At 45.4% G+C, this 14974-nt stretch overlaps 1 protein-coding gene across 12 annotated transcripts in view; it reads left to right on the top strand.

Annotated features, from left to right (window-relative positions):
* Positions 1-14974, top strand: part of Tnc (tenascin C) — an 84384-nt gene that overhangs the window by 32599 nt on the left and 36811 nt on the right. For 6 of the 12 annotated variants that reach the window (XM_078048061.1, XM_078048059.1, XM_078048062.1 and 3 more), the window contains exons 7-13: positions 1997-2266; positions 3108-3293; positions 3556-3645; positions 4899-5162; positions 12206-12478; positions 12992-13264; positions 13866-14138. In XM_078048061.1, the coding sequence (XP_077904187.1) occupies positions 1997-2266; positions 3108-3293; positions 3556-3645; positions 4899-5162; positions 12206-12478; positions 12992-13264; positions 13866-14138 (1629 nt within the window). The remainder of the gene's footprint in view (positions 1-1996; positions 2267-3107; positions 3294-3555; positions 3646-4898; positions 5163-12205; positions 12479-12991; positions 13265-13865; positions 14139-14974) is intronic. The other 6 variants (XM_078048069.1, XM_078048071.1, XM_078048070.1 and 3 more) reach the window with 3 other exon arrangements.

Raw genomic sequence — 14974 nt, 5'->3', positions numbered from 1 at the left:
TCTCCCTCATAAGCAAGTGTGTTCCATCATCCTGACAACATCTCTCTGCGGTAGGTAGGAGGCAGGTACCAACAGGAAGAAATCATTAGATCACCAGAACAGCATAGAAAAGATCAAACAAATGTGCTTATTCACTGTAGAGAAAACACCCTGAAAGTCCAAAAGACGTTTCTTTCACCGGCCCTTTTCTTTTTAATCTAAATTTGAGGATCAGATGCTTTATTTTCTTCTTATTGAAGAACAAACACCCAACATCTGGAGTTCCCTAATGAAGTACATATCAACATCGAAGGTCAGATGTTTACCGGTTCATTACGCTGATATACCTGAAGTTTTTCCAGATTTGAAGGACCTTAAACTTTCAGTGCAAAATGTGGTTGGTTCCTTCTCTCTGGCACTTAGATGGAGGTTGTATTATTGCTATTGATATGTGAGTATCTTTTAACAGTGTCACAGAAAGGGCAAAAGACGTGGCCTTGGATTTAAATATTAAAAATTCACCACCATTTTGGAAAAATCCATTTCTTTAAGCTTTAGATCCAACATTTAGAAAATGGGTTTTCAGTGTCCTCCTTGTGAGGTCATCCAGAGAATTCAGATACACGTTACAAAGTCCCATGCTTGGAACGCGATTGGCACAGAGCAATGTTAGTTTCCACGAGGAAGCAATCCAAATGTAAGGGGGAGTCAAGTGTCCTTGATTGCACCCAAGCTCTGATAAAAGGAAGGCTAAGGGAGGTGGCATGTATGGCCTGGGTGCTTGCTAGTAGCTCTGAAAACTTAGGACAGGCAGCATCACTGTCAATTTGCAGTGTCATGGTCACTGTGCATCCTGCAAGCTCATCACCTGCAGAGTGAGATGGATGCATCAACACCTGGTCTTCAAAACCATTCTGAATTATCCTCACAGGCAGCTATGAATCATTCCTCCTCCTCATTCCTTGCAGAAAGCTCATGCCTTCTATTTGATATTTTTTAACCAACCAATCCTGAAAACACAGACTTAAAAATTTTTATAAAGAAGTGTATGTGTGGGGGGAGAACATTTACTAAATGCTTGGCGTGTGCCTGTCTCTACACTGGGGACTCAGAATGGCCAAAGACTCATTCCTGGATGAATGAATAAGTGAGTGAATGATCCCATGTAAACGGATTCAAAGAACAGAGAAATCTGCTACTACACGGGGGGAAAAGTGTGATACTGGGAAAATCTCTAAGGGCATAGCAGCCCCTGGGAGGGACCAGGGAGGCTGCCTGCTAGGAGGTGACAGGTAGGTAAGATCTCTAAGGGTGAAAAGGAGGGTTTTAGATAAGCAAGGGCCACCTTAGGGAGGGGACACAGAAGAATGCAGAGGCAGGTGACGTAGCCAGGCTGAGCAGCTAGGCAGGACAGGAGAAGGGTGGGACAGCAGGAAGCCAAGAGGAGGATAGAAAGATAGTCCAGGGCTGAGATAGCGGTGGCTTTTCATCAAAAAACAACTTTCTGTGCACCATGAAGACAGTCCACTGTCACACGCTTCTGCTACATGACATTAACTGATAGTTATCTACCATCCAGGAAAGATTTGCCCAGTTTGTTAAAAACATCAGAGAAATAGATGACTTTGGTTCAAAGGACATATCCCCTAAGCATATTTCCACAACTCTCTACAAGAGTGATGATGATGATGATGACCCCAACCAAGGAAAGGAGCACTGATCATGTGACTGCCGCCTGCCAGGCTCCGTGCCAGAACTTCCCGAGCTTTATCCCCTTTATTAAATGAAAAACAAAAACAAAACAAAATAAAACAAAAAAAAACCCTAGAGGCAGCTCGCATAATTTCCATTTAGCTCATCAGACAGGAAACTGAGGCTCCAGAAGGTAAGATGAAATCAAGTGGTCCATATCTACCTCGATGCCCACCCCCAGATCTGGTGGGATGCAGAGCCCCTCCTGCTCAGCCCCGGGTACTGGCCTTGATCTCTGAAACTCCTCCTTCTTTCCCTATCACAGGCTTGGATGCCCCCAGCCAGATGGAGGTGAGAGATGTCACCGACACCACAGCTCTGGTCACCTGGTTCAAGCCCCTGGCTGAGATCGACGGCATTGAGCTCTCCTATGGCATCAAAGACGTGCCTGGTGACCGCACCACCATCGACCTCACACATGACGAGAATCAGTACTCCATCGGGAACCTGAAGCCTGACACTGAGTACGAGGTGTCCCTCGTCTCCCGCAGGGGTGACATGTCCAGCAACCCGGCCAAAGAGACCTTCACCACAGGTAACAGACCTCCCTCTGTAATGGGTAAGGAAAGGAAAGATGGCAAGATTTCTGTTCCGATCCACGATGCGGTGTCCTCTCAACTCAGTTTCCACTAAGAAGAGTACAGAGGGGATTTCCAAAACTTTCTTTTTCTTTTTGGTATACATAGAAGATGTTGGTTAATCACAGACAAATTTTAAAATAAAATTTAAATAAACATTTTAGAGATAACATACATTATATAGAAAACATGAACAACAAAAAGCCCCTTGGCTCCTACTATATTAGTTTAAAAGTACCAAAATGTCAGTTGTTTATTCATACATATTTTGTCAGAGCTCAGCATTGTATTAGCTATTAGAAATATAGTGACTAAGTTCAACAAATCAGTTCTGACACTCGTGATTTTATTTGTAAGTTTTGGAATTGTTCTGTAAGAATAAAGTCTAAAGCTGGGCGCGGTGGCACACATGCGCCTGGGGAGGCTGAGCATTAGGATTATGAGTTCAAAACCAGCCTCAGCAACTCAGTGAGACCCTGTCTCTAAATAAAATACAAAATAGAGCCAGGGATATGGTTTCATGGTTGAGTGCCTCTGAGTTCAATCTCCAGTACCAAAAAATTAAATAAAGTCTGAGAAAAATGGAAATTATTGAAATATCATGAGTGTCAAGAATGGGAAAAATTTGCCAAATCTGTAGATTTGTAGATAAGCTATGATCGAGACCCAGGGACTAGGGGCAGCTTTGTCATTTCTCTCCAAGGGCAGGAGTGTTTTGTGTCTCAGCTTGACCCGTCAGACCCCTGCTCTCCTGGTGCCTGGAGTTCCAATGTGCATGCTCCTTCTTCTCCCACACAGGTCTGGATGCTCCCCGGAACCTCCGGCGCGTCTCCCAGACTGACAGCAGCATCACCTTGGAATGGAGGAACGTCAAGGCAGCCATTGACAACTACAGAATTAAGTATGCACCCATCTCTGGTGGGGACCACGCGGAGGTCGACGTTCCCAAGAGTCAACAAACCACAACGAAAACCACACTCACTGGTGAGCTTTGCCTCTCCACAGGGCCTAGAAGGACAGGCACCTGCTCCTGCATGTCCGCAATGTGCAACCCTCCAGAGAAAAATAAACCCAGGTCCCAGAAAGTCCTCTCCCTTGAACTTCAACAAGTTTGTTTGTACACATCACACTGAGAAATCCATGTCCAGGGACCAGTTCAGGATCTTTTTTTTTTTTTTTTTTTTTTTTGATCCCAGGAAGCTTTTCCAATTCTAGGTTGAATCTCAATGCTCACATTCTCTCTCAGGTCTGAGGCCGGGAACTGAATATGGAATTGGAGTTTCCGCTGTGAAGCAGGACAAGGAGAGCGATCCAGCAACCATCAACGCGGCCACAGGTGAGGCGCACCTGGGACTCCCACCACCTCTGAGCTGGCGCAGAGCAGACAGGACAGGGCTGATAAGGCAGAACCTACTTAAAAAGAAGTAGAAGCACTGAGGAGAAAGAGCCCCCCAGCCGCTAGCCCAGGCATTTACATTCAAACACTTTGCATGCCCAACCAATGAGGTGGATGCTGCTTTTTATACAATAAGGGGATGGAGGGATTTTTGTTTTTAAAGAAAATTTAGAACTAGACATTATAAGAAATCCACCTTTATAAGTTGATAACCAATTCTACTTTTTAATATCATTCCCTACTTAAAACACATCTGGGGATTTTTCTATTAACCCCTTAACATCAACCTCTTCACAAGCAGAACATAATTGGCAGGATCATAGTTAGATTCAGGACCATCCTGTCACTCCAACAGAAAATCCCATCCTGAGGATCACACATGCTACCTTTTATGGCCATAGTCCCTTCCCCCTCTGTCTACCCCTCGGCATTCACTAATCTTCATCTTTAAAATTTTGCCCTTTCAAGAATTCTACATAAATGACATCCTGTGTGTATTTGTCAGCTCAGGATACTGTGACAAAAATACCTTGGACTAGGTGGCTTATAAACAGAAGAAACTTAATTCTCAGTCTAGAAGCTAAAAAGTGAAAGATCAAATTGCCAATAAGTTCAGTGTCCAGTGAAGACCTTCTTTGGCTCATAGGAAGGCCTCTTCACTGTGTGCTCCCATGGGAGAAGAAGCAAGGAATCTCTCTGGAGTCTTTTTTATAAGGCCATGAATCCTGTTCATGAGACCTCCCAGAGGCCCCGCATCCAAATACCATCACACTGGGGATTAGGTTTCAACATAAGAATTTGGGGGAAGGTGTCACAAATGTATAGTCCATAGCAAAATAGTATGTCACCTTTGACACTGGCTTTTCTCCTTCAGCATAATGCTTTTGAGATTCATCTAAATTGTTTCTAGCATCTGTAGTCCGTCCTTTTAAACACTTTTACCTGAGTGACATTTTGTGGAATGGATACGCCAGGACGTTATTTTTAGTCTTCCAAACAAGCCACAAAGTGACATATAACTAGACCCATTTTGCAAACCTAGAAACCAAAAACTCAGAGGGGTGAGCATCCTGCAGCCACACGGTCCTTCTGGGGCTGACCCAGGATTCTAGCCCAAACCAGTTGACTTTCAGCGCCAGAAGCAGCCGTGCCTTGCAGCTTTACGAGTATCCACCTCTCTGCCTTTCTCCCAGAAATTGATGCACCCAGGGACCTTCAGGTTTCTGAAACGACGGACAACAGCCTGACCCTGGTCTGGAGGACACCATTAGCCAAGTTTGACCGCTACCGTCTCAACTATAGCCTGCCCACGGGCCAGGTGGCAGAGGCCCAGCTTCCAAGAAACACCACCTCCTATGTCCTCAGAGGCCTGGAACCAGGCCAGGAATACACCATCCTCCTGACGGCTGAGAAGGGCAGGCACAGGAGCAAGCCCGCACGTGCCACGGCGTCCACCGGTGAGTCCCCCCGTGCCTTATGAAGCCCTCTTCTGAGGGTGAGCTTTGCCAACCCTTTTGGCCAGGTTGTCCTTCCATGAGCAATGAGTTTCCGCCGTGAAGCAGGACAAGGAGAGCGACCCAGCAACCAGGTGAGGGGCACCTGGGACTCCCACCACCACGTGCTGTTTCTTCCATCCAAGAAACCTCTAGGTCCCGCCTCCACAGCGCTGCTCGCTGGTCTGTCCCAAGCATTGACTTTCTTATGATCCACTTTTTCAGCAAAGTCTCCTTGCAGGACGAGAGTGGTTTTTAGACATTTGTTTTTTCCCCAGGAGGACTTAGAGTAACCGGGTTTGTGTCTGTCATTGTTTTCTTTTAAAACTAGGTGTTTCACAGAATCTCTTAAATTGTTGCTTTCCCTTCTTTAACCCAACAATTAATTTATTTTCCTTTTTTAAATTTTTTTTTTAATTTTAAGATGACCGGGATGTTGACAATAATTTGGAGTTATTTTCCCTGACATGTTTTTGTTCCAGCTCTTTGGCTTTCCTCTGAGGTTGCCCCTGAAGAGATACACATGGTCCTTTGATCCTCCCGCGGCACCTTCTCATTTTCTCTTTTCTCTTACTCATTTAGAAGTTAACCTGGTCTATCCATGATGACAGCTGAACCCTGGCCTTTAATGTCCCTTCTAGCCCTTTCAATCCTAATCACTAAACCTGCTGCCCCATTTTCTTAGTGGCTAAGTTGAAGACAATCAGGAAAAAAAATAGTTTTTTTTTTGATGCCTAACACATGCAATTTTGGCCACTAAGTATTCAACTGTGGGATTTGGCAAGTCAATGACCTAACTTTCAATTTACTTAGTAAGCATGTATTGAGCACCACCTGCATGCATTGGACTGTGCTGATGCCTGAGGGGCAGTGGGTTACGTCGCCACATTGCTAAGTTGACCCATGTCTCCTGCTCACAGTCCTCAGGGAAGATATGATATTCAGAAACCCATCAGGAAAGGGGGAGAGGGAAGGAATCAGGAACAGGTAGTGGAGGTCTCATGACAGAGGTGTTCCCCCGGCTGAACCTCCGTAGCCAGAAAAGGAACAGCAATGGGAGCATTTGGCAATGCCTTAAAGCATCTTGATCTTTTATAAATATGTTCAACTGAATATCAAAAAATTCTCTAGTAACAGTCACTTAAGCAAGAGAGAAATTGTTTTCTTCTCTCATAAAACAAATCTGGAGCTGGGTGGTTTGGAGACCACAGAGTAGTTTCAAGTTGTCAGGGACTCCGGCCTCTTCTGACCCTCCGTTCCAGCATTCTTAGTCCTTAACTCCCATTCTCGATGTCATCTGAATGTCACATTATAGCTGCTGCGATACATCTATGTGCTGGGCAGCATTAACAAGAGAGAACCCAAACTCCAAAATTGGGCTGCCTCTGTCTTTCCGGAAAACTCAACAATCCCCCAAAGCCATTGGCCATTCTTACCTCAGAACCAGAAGGGTAGTCTCATGTCGGAACACGCTGTACACTTCACATCAGGTTGTTTGTAAGGAAAAGGGAGAGATTTGATAGATAAAAAATGTTCTCTGCCAGAGAGTGTAAAGTGAGCCCAGATGGCCAGTCCTCTTAACTCCACAGGGACTGCTCCACTCAGCTGGAGGGTCCTCTGCATGGGGTAGTTTAATCAAGTATGGGGGAGGGGGAGAATCGAATCAAAAAGAAATAAATCTATAGCAGAGATTTGACTATTTCAGCTTGGTATGAGATATCAAGGGATTAAAAATGATTCAAAATATAAAAGAAGAAATCTTCCTTTGCTCCTCCCCCTCCTCTCCCTCTCAACTTTACCCTGAGTTTGACAAATGCTGTGCGCAGAGTGATTCCTGTCTCAGCCCTCCCTCGTACTCCATGCTCCCGCCGTTCTCCAATGGGGAAGCCCCAACCTCAGCAACCCAGGGAGACAAAAACCTCTCCAGGGAACCCCAGGAGGGATCCCTTATCTGAAGGAGCACCCACCCCGTGTTGACATCCCAAAGCCTCAGCCATTTCATTTCCCACACCACACCTCCTTCGGTCCACTTCAAAGACATCACAGTTTGTGTTCAAAGACAATTCTCCATCGCAGGAAAAAATGTGCAAAGTCTTTTTGTATTGGATCTTCCTCATTGTCTGCAGAACATGTTCCCCCCTGTGACTTTCTCCACAGAACAATTTTATTAAAAGCAGAACAGATGTGGCTTTCTTCTCTTGAGTTCTTTCAAAATCTCTTGCATTTGCTAAGCCAGTGAAATTCTATGGCCGCCCTCCGGGCTGAGTTCTCAGGCCACTGAACCAACGCAGGCAGATTTGTGCTCTCAGGAGCTCAGCATTTAGACCTCAGCCAGGCGCCAGGAGAACACTCTGCTCCCATCTCCATCTGTACATGCTCTCCTGCTCCCCGGATGCCGCACTGCTTCCAGTATTCCACACGGTGTTCTCCCTTGTCCCAGTCAGCTCAGGTGTCCTCCCAAGCAGGGGACTTCCACACTTTTATAAAGTATGGAAACGCAGCCTCCCTGGATCTGTCCCTCCTGCTGCATTAGCTTCCCTCCTGACCCTTCTATGCCTCCTCAGTGGTCCGTTAGTCAGTTTAGTATCTATGACTACCTCCACTTGCCAGATTGCAAGGGCCGTCCCCTTTACCAATGTTGCACCTCTAGTGCCTTCAACACAGCTAAGCATGTGGCATGAGCCTCCTGAGCATTTGGAGAACTCCAGCTGCTCCAGAGTTGGCGTTTCCAAAGAATTGTCTGGTCTTTTTGTTCCACCTCTGCATTAGCAATCGATATCTCCCCTAAGAACTCAGGGGAAGGAAAAGGAAGCCATTCCCCCAAGTGTTTAATTCATCTAAATCTGGATTTGTAAAAAGAAGAAAGGAAAGGAAGGGGAGGGGAGGAAGAAAGAGAGTCTTCCTGTTGGCATGGAAGAAAATCAGTGTGCCAAGCATTTCTCTCCCTGCCCGCTGTCGCTGTCTCTGCCTTCTGCAATTGTATTCTGATAAAATCAACTAAACCCAGCTTCAGGCCAAGGTCATGGATATACTGAGAGCCACCATGGGAGGCAATGGGAGCATCAGGCAGGGATGATAGGTAGAAGCACAGATGAGGAAGCATGTTTCCATAGCAACATGAGACTCAAGAGTGATATTCCCATGATTCCTATAAATTTTGGAAGAAGGAAGGTGGAAGTTTGCTTTAACCACAGCTACGGGTGCTAGAGACCATTCTACCCTTGATATGCCATTTTGATCGTCTCATGAAGCAAACTGAAGTTTATTCAAATATTTATCTTGCCAACATGTGTGTATTTAGTCCGTACTTTGAGTCCAGTCTGCTGGTACAGAACAGAAAGACAGCCCCCTCCCCTGAACACGTGACGCAGACTGTCATGAGAAAGACCCAGCATCAAACCAAAATGTGAGAACGTCACTCACCTGCCTTAGAGGGACACGTGGAAGCCACAGGAGGATAGAGGCAGGAACCTATCACACACCTAAGAAGAGCAAGCAAAGAGCCCAGAGAGGTTTTCGAAGAGGCCATGAACGTTCAAAAAGGAAAAGGAGCTGGGCATGTGCAGAAGGACCACTGGCATTTCTAACAGAGAGCAGCATCTGAAAGGCTCAGAGCAGGAGAAACTGCATCCCCATGAGACACAAGCTGTAAGGGCCTGCTGTGTGATGGAGCTGGAGAGAAGCAGGGTTCAAGGGTGGAGAGGTCATCAAGGACATCTGCAGAGGGCCCAGAAAATTATGCTAAGGGTTTGGACCCTGTTCTTGATAGATACAGAGACTCACCAACAAGTTTTTAGGCAGCCCAGACTTTACCCAGACTTTTCATTTTAATTAACTCTGCATGAAAAATTACTCAATTGTAATTTGATGTGGGGGGTTGTTGTATAAAAGTATCTGTGCCATTTCACCTACCTTTGGGGTCCTCAGACTTAGATGCAATTATCCTATGGGAGAATCGCTCTTTATCTCATAAGTGAACAACGAAGCGGTGTCTCCCCAAGTCAGCACTAGGTCATTGCCATCTTCAGGATGGTGGGAATCGAAGGATTTGAAATTGACACGGCCAGAAATTCCTCAGGGCCAGCTGCTCAACCCACCCCGAGCACAGACATGGGATTTGGAAATTCTGATTTCCCAGGCCCACTGACATTGTTCAGAGGGTAGATTCCAACGCACAGCTGTAAGAAAAAGACAACAGCCTTTTCATCAAGAAATGCCAAGAAAGTCAGGGCGGAACTGTTCAATGGAAACACTTGGCTTCTGGGGGCAGGAAGCCCACGGGGTGTCATGAGCTGTGGAAATGTGGACTCAGCACTCATGGGAAGCCTCTTGGTGGCCACCTAAACTCCATCCGCTCTGCTTTCCTTCATGGTGTCCCCTCCATCCATCACTCCCGTTCCTGTCTCCTTCATTTCTCCACTAATCTTACTCACAGAGCTGCACCTTTGACTTCTCTGACTGGCATTTGTTTAGTAGAGGGTTCTGGGCAGATGCCAGCAGCACCCGCTACTCATGTGGCCACACACTTCTCTCAAGTGACTGATGTCACTTGCCAACTGCCATCTGAGCCAGATGTGGCCCCTCAGGTCATGCTTTGTGTACCTATATGCTGGGTCAAAGTAAATTCTGAAAATGAAGAAAGCTGAAGGATTATAAGTTGTGCCAATAGGAAACAAGGAAGAATGTTCCCCGGAATTTGGAAAAGTCTGAGTTAAACCAGTGCTCCTTCTCAGTTACCCTACCCTCAAAAATGGAGAAATAGCCAAAAATTTTGGCAGAAGATCATCATCACCATGACTACTGCTATTTACTGACGGACATGGAATTACGTGAAAAGGATGTGGGGGTCGAGTTCTGAAGGCATCAGTGACCTACACAAGCGCTGTTTCAAAGCCATGAGGGGATTCTCATCAGGAAGAGACGTTTTCTGCTGTCTGCTCTTCCCTTTCCATCCATCTTTACTCTAACAGCTTAACATGTGATCTGTGACCACTTCCTCCCTCCCCCAGGTAGGGACCTCTCCCCACAGCCTTTGTAATCTGGAATCTGAAATTTTTATGATGGGAAATAAAATAATGTTTCATGTCATATTAGAGATTAGGCTTAAAATACAGATTCCTGGAGAGGAAAGATGGTGTCTTCATTCACCCAAAAATATAAATTGCCAATGTCAGATAAGTTTCTGGCAATGATGTTGAAAAGCAGGAGAACAAAAAAGAGGAGAGCCAGCCAAGAAGGGGAGTTTAAGAGCCACAAGATCGAGTTTATTTTTGCTTAGATTTGTTTTTGTCCTGCATCTCTCTATGCATGAGGACTGCTGGAATATTTGAGGGCAGCATGCTCCTGAGGTTAGTCATGGTTAAATCCCAAGGTCAAGGATAAAATCCTATCTGCAGGTATCATTCCTGGTCTCACAAGGACCTGTGTGCTTAAGGGTAGCAGATTCTCCTTTCTTTCCCCAAATATAGACACATCAGCTTCAGTTTGGGGTCCTTTCCTTCTCATGGAGACAGTGTCTAGGCAATTGTGAACTGTTATAAAGCCTTGGGCATGAGCACCAGGATATGAATTTGGTATCCATGGACTGTAGTTCAAGATCAGGTATCACACATGTTTTCTGTACACAGCCAGATGGTAAATATTTCAGATTTTTCAAGCCAGACAATTTGTCGTAACTGCTCCACCGTGCCCTTGTCGCCCCAAAACAGCCATCGTGCATGTTTAAGTGAACAAGCGTGACTTTGTTCCAGTGGAAATTAGTTTACAACACCAAAATTTGAATTTCATTTGATTTTCATGCATCAGGAAATATCATTCCTGTTTGGAATTTTTGTCAACCATTCAAAAATGTAAAAACTGATGTCACTTGCCAACTCCCACAGGGGCCCGGAAGGCCAGATGTGGCCCCTCAGGTCATGGTTTGTGTACCTATCTGCTGGGTCAAAGTAAATTAGTAAATTCTAAACAAAGAAGAAAGCTGAAGGATTATAAGCCTTGCCAATATGAAACAATTAAGAATGTTTTCCAGAATTTTGGAAAAGTCTGAATTAAACAGATTCTAGAAAAGACATGTTTTTCCCTCTGAAAGGATGACCTTGTTCAAATTACATGAAATGTTTTCAAATTAAATGAATGCTATTGTGAACATATAGGGCTCATTTGAAATTAGCCATGTGAGGTATAAGTACATAAACTATTTGTTCTTTTGAGTGAGTAAATCCAGCTCCTATTCTCTTGTTTACAGTATCCCTTTCCAGAAAAATCTGTTCTTCCTAGGTCTGGTAGAGTCTCTTTAAGCTCAGCCTCAGGCCCATGACCCCTCTTAAGGCACACTCAGACAAGTGGGCTTTTGCTGCAGTTCCGTGTCAGATGAATAAAGAGGCCGCAGTCCGTTTTAATTGAGCTCAGTAAGTTTCATTTCTCCTAAGGCCTCAGTCTTTCTTTCTGTCCCACAAGGGACTCCTTTTCAAACGTGTGTCACCTTTCTCAGGTCAGTCTTACTAGTAGAGTGTTCCTTTACCTCTTGTCCTTGCTGAGTAAACTGGTTTGAACCCTAGAAACTGGCAAGATTCCAATATGGACTTCAACAGAACTTCCAGGGGAGATGGAGGCAGCAAGAGGAGGGGGCAGGGTCTAAGAGCAGCCAATTATCTCAAGGTACAGAAGGCTGGACCAAGACCCAAGGACAGCCAAGGGCCACCTTCCTATAATGAGATATATTCTCCAAAGTAATAATGACTCACATAGATGAAAAGTTTCCTAAGTGTTCAGGACACAGGTCGATAGGAAAATACATTTCCCAAACACAAACCCAAATATGCATGCAGGTAAAACAAGCACTGTATGATTTTTCTCTTGGGGTTTTACTGGGGACAGCATGGCTAAGGGATGTCCTGAGCAAAATCCTGCACCCGGACTCCAAGGACTTTGCATCTTTGGCAGCGGGCCTCAGAAGAAAAGCATTTTGAGGAACAATTTAACTGACCCCATCTCTGTTCATTATTCAGAACAAGCCCCTGCACTGGAAAATCTCACGGTGACTGAGGTCGGCTGGGATGGCCTCAAACTCAACTGGACAGCCGCTGACCAGGCCTATGAGCACTTTGTCATTCAGGTGCAGGAAGCCAACAAGGTGGAGGCCGCTCAGAACCTCACGGTGCCAGGCAGCCTCCGGGCTATGGACATCCCTGGCCTCAAGGCCAACACCCCTTACAGAGTGTCCATCTACGGGGTGATCCGGGGCTATAGAACACCCGTGCTCTCTGCCGAGGCCTTCACAGGTACTTCCTACCTTTACACCTACAGCTTCTCTTTCTCCCAACAGGAAACTGCCCGTGGATAATCAGGCAGATAATCTAGCTTTGGAACGGACTCGTTTTGCTATAGGTTAGAGTGCCATAGAGTCCAATAATGGACAGCAAGGCTCTCAGCACAACTCCAAGGCCACCTTAACCTTCACTCCGCATACCAACCCCTTTTGAAACTGTACAGAGCCTATTCTGTGGGACTCACCCTGTGGCCTCAGGAAGGGGACTGACTGCAAGGGAGTTAAAACACTGTGTGTAAAAGGAAAAGAAGTCATAAATAAGTTAATCCCCCCCCCATCTGATGTTTAGGGCCATTCTTCAATAATTAGAAAACAAATAGTCCCCAACCTCTCCCTCTGCTCTTCTCTTAAAATTTAGAAAGCTGCCTGATGCATGTTTATCAAAGTTTTTAAAAGCCTATTCCTGTTGTTCAAGATTCCCTGCATCTTGGTGTGTGATTGAAACCAGCTCTTTGTCCTTCTCCAGGAGAATCTCCCAAATTGGGAGAGGTCACGGTGGCCGAGGTGGGCTGGGATGCCCTCAAACTCAACTGGACTGCTCCAGAGGGGGCCTATGAGCACTTTGTCATTCAGGTGCAGGAGGCTGACACGGGAGAGGCAGCCCAGAACCTCACAGTCCCAGGAGGGCTGAGGTCCGTGGACCTGCCTGGCCTCAAGTCAGCCACACGCTATAGCATCATCATCCGCGGGGTCATTGGGGACTTCAGCACAGCCCCTCTCTCTGTTGAAGTCTTGACAGGTATTCTACACTAATTCACTCATTTGCTCCATCCCCCTGTATCTGCTCAGGAGGAATCAAGGCTCTCAATTGAGTTTAGCCCCTACCATGTTGGGGGAAATACCGGTGACTCATCTCTACTTCCCAAATATCACATCCCTTATTTGGCCGCGTCCTCGTTGTAGTCTGGTAGCCAGTCCCATGGAAAATTCCACCTATTCTTCATTTACAAAAGTGAGAGGTTGCTCTTTCCAAAGCAAATTTCAGTCATAATATCTAAGGAGTTGGAAAGCACTACTTGTAAGTGAAAAAAAAGAAAAGAAAAATAGCTCTGAGCTCATGCCAAGCACACACTCGAAGACACTCCAAAACCCTGTTTGTATGTCCAGAATGGAAGTGGTGAACAATTCGTAAAACCACCTTTCATTCCCAAGGGTTGCACAGAAAAAGCCCGGCTTTAGTGCCAACAATGAGAGCCCGCTCAACACCGCTGTAAATCAAGCATCTGCAATCGACACTAACCAGACAGCTCATCCCAACCTCAGCCAAAATGCCATCTCACCTGGATCCTAGCATGCAATTGCCTTTTTTAGTAACCCAGCAACTTTATGTCCTTATGCAGAGGAGGTTCCAGATCTGGGAAACCTCACAGTGACCGAGATTAGCTGGGATACCCTCAGACTGGACTGGACCACACCCGATGACATCTATGACCAGTTTATCATTCAGGTCCAGGAGGCTGGTCAGGTGGAAGAAGCTCTTAAACTCATGGTTCCTGGCAGCCTGCACTCAGTGAAGATCCCAGGCCTCAGGGCTGGCACCCCTTACACAGTCACCCTGCATGGGGAGCTCAAGGGCCGCACTACTCGACCCCTTGCTGCAGAGGTCACCACAGGTATATGACCCCTTCCAGACCTGTTGCTGGGATAGAAAATTCCGTACCATGTAGCAGGGTATCCTCCTTAAAAGTGGTTGGCAGGCAGCATGAATCTGTAACTTAGGAAGGTTTGAGCTGGAATTCCACCTTCCTGGCTGAATATTCTTGGGTATATCACTTTGCATCTCTGAACCTTTTCTCGTCTTCAAAGTAGAGATCACACCCCTACTTTGGAACACTGTCATGAGCATTAGTGAGTTCATGAATGAATGTGCTTATCAAAGTGCCTATCGTGCAGTCAGTATTGAGTAGCAAATGGCTAAATGTGTCATAAGCAACAGTTTTATTGAAAAAAATAGCACAACAGCAGGACCATGGCACAAGGATAAGGGAAGAACTTTCTAAAAAAAACCTTATAAATATTGGCTTTAGAGTCACTAACGTCTAGCTCCTAGTCAGATGGCTACAGAATCACTCTAGGGAATGATCTGGTCATCTTCAGTTGAAAGTATCCACATCTGTCTCCTTATCAGATATTCAGGATAAGAATATTTCCAAGAAAGGATAGTACTTTTTGAGTTCTTTGTTTGTTATTCAACTTGGAGAGAGAAAACAGTTCATCTCAATTTGTCCCCTGAAAATAGGATGTTCCATCTATCATAGAAAACTGTGAACTCTTCTTGAGGTTTCTAGAAATAGCTTCAAAAAGTGCTTTGGGCAAATGGGCCAAATCTGTGATAATCAGGTTTTTCTCTAAGCCCATGTCCCTTGTATTTTACTTATGCACAAATTAGTTCAAATAAGTTGTTTTTCTTGCTCTTATATGCCAAATAAACTTGGTCATTGATAGAAAC

Source organism: Ictidomys tridecemlineatus, chromosome 4 (assembly GCF_052094955.1).
Source record: "Ictidomys tridecemlineatus isolate mIctTri1 chromosome 4, mIctTri1.hap1, whole genome shotgun sequence".
Lineage (NCBI taxonomy): Eukaryota > Metazoa > Chordata > Mammalia > Rodentia > Sciuridae > Ictidomys > Ictidomys tridecemlineatus.
Note: the sequence above shows the minus strand (reverse complement) of the source record. Positions and strands in the feature narration are given on the sequence as shown.